This window comes from Urtica dioica, chromosome 12, assembly GCF_054948205.1.
Source record: "Urtica dioica subsp. dioica isolate 48M chromosome 12, U.dioica_male_clone48M_v1_H2, whole genome shotgun sequence".
NCBI lineage: Eukaryota > Viridiplantae > Streptophyta > Magnoliopsida > Rosales > Urticaceae > Urtica > Urtica dioica.
Window position 1 is genome coordinate 855979 of NC_142767.1, and position 8937 is coordinate 864915.

Consider the following 8937-nt stretch of genomic DNA (forward strand, 5'->3'; position numbering starts at 1 on the left):
GTGTGAACTCGATAGTCTCGAGCTAGGGTTTTCTCCGATCAACCCGCCTCTCGGGAGAGGTAGGGGGTGAGGAGGAGGAGTGACCGTGCCTTGGTTGTCGGCTGCCTACGTACCCGTGCGTGGGATCAGGTCATAACGTAGTTCAAGCGTGTGTGACGCAGTGTGAGGCGTAGAACCTTGGTGGAGAGGCGTGCTCGACGAAGGAGACGAGGCGCGGAGGAGTCCTCGGCGATGTCTCAGAACTTCGGAGATCGCGTATGCGAGAGAGAATGTGTGTTTTCTCTCTTTTGGAGATGTGGAAGACTCTAAGTCAAGAGTTCCTTGTTGTGGCGGAGATTCCGGACGCGTAGGCGATTCCTAGTTGGAAATGCCGGACGCGTAGGCGATTTCTTGTCAGAAATGGTAGACGCGTCTAGGGTGCTAGACGCGTAGGCGATTTTCAGTCGAAAACCGTTAGAGCACTCGTGGGCTCAAGATTAATCGTTCGATCAAGAGAGGCGGCACTCGGGAGTCCCCGGAAAGCGCTTCAGAATCTCTGAGAACGAGAAATCGAGGAGAATCTACTTCAAGCCAAGGATGGCATCCAGAGAAGCAGACAGAAGTCTCAAGTTCCTTGAGAATGAATGGGATGGCTTTCCCCTCAATGAGAGGGGGTATTTATAGGTGTTTGGGGGCCTTAGAAGGCTTCTTTTTTGTCCATGTGGGACTAGGAACGCGCGCGGCATCAATTGGAGGCGCACGGAGCGCGCGGCGCACAAAGTGCGGCGCACAACGCGCGGCGCGCGGCGCGCAGGTCACGGGGCGCGGCGCATGGAGCGCGCGGCGCGGGCGCGTCTTGGCGCGGTGCGCGCCTGCCTGGCGCGGCGCGCTGCCTTGCTGGCGCGGCGCGCTGCTTGCTGCACGGCTGGCCGGCGCAGCGCGCTATGCGCGCGGTGAATGGCTCGTCTTGCCGGGCTCTTGCGGGCCTTTAGGGGTCTTCGAATACCATTCTTCCCACGTGAAATATGAAGGTTTTCACTTGACGAGAGTGACTCGACTCGAGGAGCAAGGCTCAACTCGACGAGAGTGACTAGTGGCTTGACTCGAGGAGCGACTCGAGAACGACTCGAGGCTCGACTCGAGGAATAAATCAAGGCTCGACTCGAGGAGCGAAGCTCGACTCGAAGAGACTGACTCAAGGCTCGACTCGAGGAGCGAAGCTCGACTCGAGGAGACTGACTCAAGGCTCAACTCGAGGAGCGAAGCTCGACTCGAGGAGACTGTATGAAGTCTCAACTCGAGGAGCGAGGCTCAACTCGGGGAGCCGACTCAAGCCTCAACTCGAGGGGCTAGGCTCGACTCAAGGAGTCAAGAGTTTGGGCGAGGGCTTGAAGACTTGCCGCTCTTCAGGACCTCCGGCCTGACCATCGGCCCTTTGAGCGACGTGCCTTCTTAGCGTCTCGGGTTTTCCGAAAACGACCGACAATAGGTAAAAAAAATAATTTACCTCTAAAACGTCATTACGTGATAAAACCCTGCCGAGATAACAATCACAATTGAACATGAGGTGCAACGTACGTAAAAAGAAAGAGATCATAGCAATTTTTGAAACAAATTCGAGATTAGGAGATACATTATAATCGCGACCAAAGTTCAGAGAGAATTCTTGTCATTAATTCTAAAATAAAATTTACAACATGTCATTCTCTAACATATCATTCATTCATATTATTTTCTTCAATATATTTTTCTCATATGAATACTGAAGATGTTTTTTATTTGAATGTATAGTGTATTTTTTTATAAATCGTAACAAGATTAACAAATGAAAACCATTCTTAGTGAAACCAGTATATACGAGTCAAATATTCTTAGTGTTGTCAGCATCAAATATCGCTATTGGGTGCGTTTGGTTCAGATTAAAAAACCCTGTTTTTATTTTTAGAAAAAACTAAACTACTTATTTAGTGTTTGGCAAAATTATTTTTACAAAAAAACTTCAAAAGCGATTTTAGATTTTGTACATGAGATGGAAAAACTAGGATTCTTAGCTTTTAGAAAAAAAAGTGTTTATAATTTTGGTATATAAATTACTGTAATAACCTCGTACAAAATATTATTTATATATATGTATATAAATAGACATATTAATAATTGTTATTTAATTATTAAACATATGTCTATATTAGTTTTTTTATTATAATATATTTATTATACTAAATGCTAAATCAGTTATTGTTATAAGCAACAATTGTTTTATAAACAGTTTATCAAACACCTTGTCAGTTTAAAAAAAAAACAGTTTAACTAAATCTAAAAAAGCGCTTTTTTTTCAAATAAAGATTGTTTCTCAGGCTTCAAAGGTCTGTATTTACGTAGAGGGTATTTCTGTAAATTCAACATAGGAATTGGGAGAAACATATATTACATTAGGCGAAGGTAATCAGAATCTGTGAAAACACTTGGTTCCCCCAAAACAATGAGACGAAGTATCGTCGGAGCCAGGCTCCCAATCTTCCCCGCCATCACCGCCCAATCGCTACTCACCCCCTTCTCCACCTTTTCCGGCTCCGGTCGCGGCCGCGGCTCTGGCCCCTTCACCCGCTTCGCCCCCGACCCTGACTCCGATGCGCCGCCCGACGCCGCCGGGCACGGGCGTGGCCGCGGCACAACCTCTCCACCGCCACTGCCGCCGCGAGTCCTCCCTCCATTCGGCTCCTTCGTCGCCGAATCCGCCGCCGGATCGGGCCGAGGCCGCGGCCACAGTCCGTTCTCTCCTCCCCCACCGCCACAGCCGAGTCTGAACGCGGACGCGGTGTTCGAGGATTCCGATCCCCTCACCACGCCGCCACCGGAGAAGCACCAGAGCCTGGAACACTCGACCGACATTGATTTCCTCTCTGGAGTGCCTTCCGGCGCTGGTCGCGGCGGCGGAGCCTCGCCGGCGCAGCCAAGTCAGGAGGTGAACCGGCACATCGGACGCTCGCTTCGTCAGCCTCCGCAGGAGTACGTGGGTGAGAGCTACGAGGGTCCGGGGTATGCAGACGCAGCCGAAGCTGGAGCGGCAGAGGAGGAGTTGAACCGGCATGTCCGAAGGCCACGTGGCACAGCGGCGGAGGCAAAGAGACCGAGGATGAGCGCGGAGGAGGCGGTGAAGCACGCCTTGGAGGTTTTCGCAAAGGCCGCGGAGGCGAGTGGTGTCTCTGCCACGGCGGGCAGAGGGGCCGGAATGGGACGGGGAAGGGGACGGGGACGGGGACGGGGTAGGGGTGACGTGGAAGAGGAGTCTAGCCGGTGGGCCGAGCTGTACGTCGGCGACGATGCCGATGCTGAGAAGCTTGAGAGCAAGGTCGGGCGTGAAGTTATGAAGCAGCTCAACGACAAGTTCGACGAGGTTGTTTCCAAGGCGTTGCCTTCCCCGGTTGACGAGGCGCATCTGAGCGCCCTCGATCTCAAGTTCGCGGTAATGCTTATAAATTATGTTTATGATTCAGTAGTGGCATTTAAGCCAAGAAAGGGCGGGTCTTGACTAATACGACTTGCAGTTGGAGTTTGAACCCGAGTATCTGATGGGAGACTTGGACAGAAATCCGGATATTGCGGAGGATGGGCCTCCTCCTCTCCGGGATGTCCTCGAGAAGGTGAAGCCGTTCCTGATGGAGTACGAGGGCATTGAAAGCCATCAAGAGTGGGAGGTATGCTCTTTGCTCTTTGCTCTTTGCTCTTTGCTCTTGCTTTACTTTCGCCTCCATGCACTTTTCCAACCCACTAATTCTCAACTCACATTAGTACTTGCATTCATCTTTTGCTATACATTCTTCTCTGAGGTGAACAAGTACTTTGTCCCATAATGTGGTGTGGTTGAAGTTTCAAATGAAGCAAGTGTAGTGTTTTATTTGACTAGAGGGAAAACTGTGAAATCAGAGTTTGGTAGTTATTCTTTTTAATGCGAAAATTCTGTGCCAAGCGAGCAATCGCAATGATTGTGTAGCGCGTTGTGATGTGGTTAGGTTTCTTTCTTCGACTAATTTTTGAGAATGTGATATTTAATTTTTTTTTTTTTTTTTTATCAGGAAATTGTTAACGAGACCATGGAGAGAGTTCCAGAATTGAAGCGGATAGTTGATCATTACAGTGGAAAAGATAGGATCACCGCAAAGAAGCAACACCAGAAATTAAGAAGTGTTTCCAAAACTCTGCCTGCAAGCGCTCCTGATTCTATAAAGCAATTCACTGACCGTGCAGTGCAATCTCTCCAGGTTAGCTTCAGTAATCTATCAATTTGTTTTGAACTGGATGGATTTTATTTCAAATTCTTCCAGTGGGCTGTTTTCTAAGATCTATCTGAACACCCATTGCTCGTTTCAGAATGAGGTTACGCCTTTTAGATTGTTAGTGACACCAACACATCAAAAACTGACCAGTTTTGTTTCCCTGGCCGATAAAGAATCTAGTTTATTGTAGGAGCGCGGTTCATGCAGTAATAGATCATTCTTGTATAAATTTTTCTACTTGACATAGTGGCTCAATCACCCAAAAAAAAAAGCATAACAAAACAAAAGCATGAATATACACTGATCTTATAAGATATCTTGCAAGCTGGCTCTTTGTAATGTCGTGTAATGTCTTGAGATAGCACTTTTTTGGTTTCAATGAATGTAATTAAGCAGTCCTGCTGGACTTTTTTTATTTTTTATTATGCGATAATTCTTTTTCCAACAAGCATCGTTTTTAGCAGTTGTGAGAATGGGATTGGGTGGTTGGGGATTATGAATTAGTCGGGAAAATTAGTGACTTGACGGTGGTCGCATAAGTGACATAACTGTTCAATGTCATCGATGGCCCGAGGCAGGATATACCTAATGTCACCTTGAGCCATAGCTCTGATTCAGCCTCTGCGCTGCTTCGTGAGACCACTAGTTGCTTCTTGCTTTGCCAAGTAACCACATTTCCCCAAACAAATGAACAATAACCAGTAGTCAATCTTCTATCAATCGTATTTTCAGCCCAGCCTACATCAGTGAAAATCTCCAACCTTCTACTTCCATTCTTAGAGAGCATGATTCCTTTTTCCGAGACTCCCCTTCAGATAATGAAGAATCTTGTAGACAGCCTTGAAGTATTTTTTCGAAGGTCGATTCATAAATTGACTAACCAAACTTACAACAAATGCAATATCTGGTCTCGTATGCGCTAAGTAAATCAGTTTCCCCACCAGCTTTCGATACCATACTTGTCCACCTGCTCGCTCCCATCATCTTTCTAGAGTTTTTGATTCGGATCTACTGGAGTTGCCACTGGTTTACATCCGAGTAGTCAAGTTTCTTTCAAGAGATCTAGAGCGTATTTCCTTTGTGAGATAACTATGCCTTTTGAGGACCGAGCTACCTCCATTCCTAGGAAGTACTTGAGTTTTCCCAGATCCTTGATTTCAAACTTGTTTGATAAGAAGCTCTACATACACTTAAAATAGCAATTTTACCATAATGTGTTTGTACTTTGTAGAACATAGTATGATCAGAATGAGCTTGAGAGTAACCATGCTCCTTTACATCCTTGGTGAATCTCTTGAACCAGGCCGTCGGAGACTGTTTTAGCCCATATATGGATTTCTTCAACTTGCAGAATCTTTTTTCATTTCTTCAAAGCCCGGTGGAACTTCCATTAACACTTCCTCTTCTAACTCACCATTTAGAAATGCGTTCTTCATGTCAAATTGTCGGAGAGGCCAATCCAGGTTGGATGCGAGAGAAAAGCACACGTACAGTGTTTAGTTTGGCTACTGGAGCAAATGTCTCTTCGTAATCAAGACCATAGGTTTGTGTGAAGCCTCGTGCTACAAGCGTTGATTTTACCTCTCGATCGAGCCGTCTGCATTGTATTTGATCGTGAACACCCACTTGCTGCCTACTGAGCATTTCCCTTTGGGTAAAGGTGTCAGGTCCCAAGTTTCATTCTTCTTCAGAGTCTTCGTCTCCTTAAAAACTGCCTCTCTCCATCTCGGAATCTCTAGAGCCGCATGTACCGATTTTGGTAGTTCATCATCTCTGTGATACTAGTGGAAAATGCTAGAAAATCTGGTGAGAGTTTATGGTAAGACGAAAAGTTTGATTTTGGGTGTTTGGTAGTACACGTGCGAACACCTTTGCGTAGGGCTATAGGTTCATCAAGTTCTCTAATTTCATGCTGTAAATTTGGAAGGGAAACAGGGTTAAGAGAAGATGTACGTTGGTCCTTGTTCGAGTTTGATGTTTGACAAGCTGCAAGGGCTGGTGGTCAAGAACATAAAGTCTTCTAGCGGCAAGCAGCAGCACAAGGCTTACTGTAAAAAGCATAGCGTTGAGCAGAGGGCAAAGGCAGAATCACAAAAATACCCGGCTGAGGAATTGAAGAGTTTGAAACAGCTAGAGAGACTCCGCCTTCTTTGAGAGAGCCTCGTTAAACATGAAACGTTAAAGCCGGAATTGGTTCTTTGCTCACATGACATACTTGCACTCGTTCAACACTTTCTCGTAGACCCGATGTTCTTCCCGATGTTAGTTCAGAATCTGTTACAACATCCTTGAAGGGCGACATGGATGATCAGAAATCATGCAGCGAAGCACTTCAACGATCAGATGACGTAACCGTGGATAGCTCAATGTCGGTCAAGCGCCGAGGTAGAGCTTCTGGCGCTGTGGACGACTGGAGAACAGAAGACGACTGCTCTGTACCCCAGAATTAGTCTACTACACGAAAAACCACCGACATGTCAATATTTTCGGGGAAACAGATTCCTAACTGACTCGACCCTCCGTCGCAATTCGTAATCTCATGGATGAGACAAATCACAGCAAGAGACGTTTGGGAAGGAGATGGTGCTGACTTCAGACCAAGCCTCTTTGAGAAACATGCTTTTGGCTGAAGGGTACGCTTATGATCCGGCCGATTGCCTTTCGAACGAGAAGCAACAACCCAACCAGGATTCAGGCTCTGGCGAACCATCAGATCACGGTGGGTAGAAAAGAGACTGCGATTCCTTTTGGTTCTTTGATGTCCTGTTTGACGGCCACCCCAAAAACAAAAAATTATCTTGAGCGAGAGTTTTGGAGCACAATGTCGGAACAAAGGCGAAAATGGCGTCTCCCGAGATTTTGGTGTCGTTCTGGTTGGAACAGTCTGGACTGTGAGGGCCGGACTTTGCCCGGATTGGGTTTTTGCCTGCCTGGACTAGAGATGTGGTGGGAAGTGGAAAGAAAGAAGTTTTTGCAGAATTGTTGTATATCTTTGAGAGAGAAAACTACTACTAACTGTACAGTGGGTGTATTACATTCTTACATTTTTGAGAACGCAATGTCTGTCTCTTTTTTTGTCGTTCTTTTTAGGGAGAGAGAGAAAGAAAGGGGCTTTAAAAGAGAGCGTTACTTTGTAACCGTGTACACGAAAAACTCTAGGTGTTCTTGCACTGTGAAGTTAGTATATATTATCACCACATTAATGATCTTACAAAAAATTAATTTTTACGTTTAAAAAAAATAAACACTAGCTATTTCGTAATTGTATGTATGTATTTACTCTGATTGTATCATACTCGTTAATTATTCATATATTTTTCCTTCTTAGGGTTTTTATTTTCAGAAGGCATATGCGGTTTGATAAATCCTTTGGACATAGTGTGTTGCAAACAAAATAGTTTCTTTACGGAGAAAGAAAGATAAATCTAAATATTGGTGGCTTTGATTTTGCAGAGCAACCCTGGCTGGGCATATACTGAGAAGCGTAAGTTTATGAAATCGGTGGTGGATAGGCTCTCGAAGCACTCTAAGTGAGGACACAATTGTTTTTTTTCTTTGGGGTTAATCATGAAGTCTCGATGCCTGTGATGGCCATCCAAACTTTACCAGATAGCTTGTTCAGTTGAGATTGGTAGACTTAGCTTCTTATGCAAATTTTCTTGTTGGTCATCTATATATGTCAGCACACGGATCAGGAATTTATGTTACATTCTTTCTTTTTGTAATAACCTCGTTGATTGTGACGGCATCACTGTAGAAAGGGCTTTGATACTTGAGCTTTTTGAGTTCTCATACCCGAGTTGATTATATATGGGCGATGTAGCTTAATAGTCCATTTAATAGCCAATTTAAAGTTATGAATTTGCAAAATAGTAAAGGGTTAGTCTTAATTTAGTGAAATAACTAAATGTGTAGTAATTTGGGTTCAAAAGTAAAGTTGATCCCTATATTAATTTTTTTTTAAGTGATAAATTGCTTATAATAATCGTCAAAATTTTCAACCTTGACTATTAAAAAAAAATTTGAAAACGTGAATTTGTTTTGTTAAAAAATTGAAACTTTGGTTATTTTGCTAATCAATAAGTTTCAAATGATTATTTTGTACGATTTTTCTATTATATAATTTGCGTTGCTTTGATGGTGCCTTCAGATAATAGCACAAGATTGTCCGTTGACAATTTGGTATTTCAGTAAAATAATCTCTTATAGTTGATGCCATTTGTTTTGGAATATGATGCTCATCTGTCAGATTGTCACACATGAATGTCATATGACCTTTTTTCTACAAGCAAATGAATGTCATGACCTTGGATTGCTCATGCAAACATTCGGTAATTTCTATATATCTCGGCTCGAATTGCTACTTATATATATGCTAACGTGTTGGACTTGAATAAGAGTGTGGGATTCCTCGGTGAAGCGAGCGAGGTACTGCCTCAAAGTCTCGTCTCTCTCTCTCTCTCTCGTCGGATGGAAAAGAGGTATGTTTTTTATTTCTTTTGTGCCATTAGCGTTGCAAACCGAGCGAGGAATTATCTCTACCACCCACCATATCGAAATCACCAATTCAAACACTCCAAAAAATTGAAATCTAAACAAACAGAGAGAAACCTCCAAAATGGAAAAAAGCAAAACCGCCAATCACAAACGCACTCAAACAGCCAAAACCGCCAATCAAATGCAC

At 44.3% G+C, this 8937-nt stretch overlaps 1 protein-coding gene and 1 pseudogene across 1 annotated transcript; both read left to right on the forward strand.

Moving 5' to 3' along the window:
• The first annotated feature begins 2410 nt into the window (after positions 1-2410).
• LOC149378635 (hydroxyproline-rich glycoprotein family protein) lies at positions 2411-8062 on the forward strand. Its single transcript, XM_089604411.1, has 4 exons — positions 2411-3442; positions 3525-3674; positions 4053-4238; positions 7707-8062. Exons 1-4 carry the CDS (start codon positions 2459-2461, stop codon positions 7785-7787), a joined length of 1401 nt encoding a protein of 466 aa, XP_089460537.1. The 5' UTR covers positions 2411-2458; the 3' UTR covers positions 7788-8062.
• On the forward strand, positions 6201-7389 carry LOC149378636 (uncharacterized; annotated as a pseudogene).
• Positions 8063-8937: the final 875 nt, after the last annotated feature.

Coding starts and splice junctions, on each gene's coding strand:
- LOC149378635 (XM_089604411.1), top strand. CDS start 2,459: ATGAGACGAAGTATCGTCGGAGCCAGGCTCCCAATCTTCCCCGCCATC. Junction 3,443..3,524: donor CCCTCGATCTCAAGTTCGCG/GTAATGCTTATA, acceptor TACGACTTGCAG/TTGGAGTTTGAACCCGAGTA. Junction 4,239..7,706: donor GTGCAGTGCAATCTCTCCAG/GTTAGCTTCAGT, acceptor TTGATTTTGCAG/AGCAACCCTGGCTGGGCATA.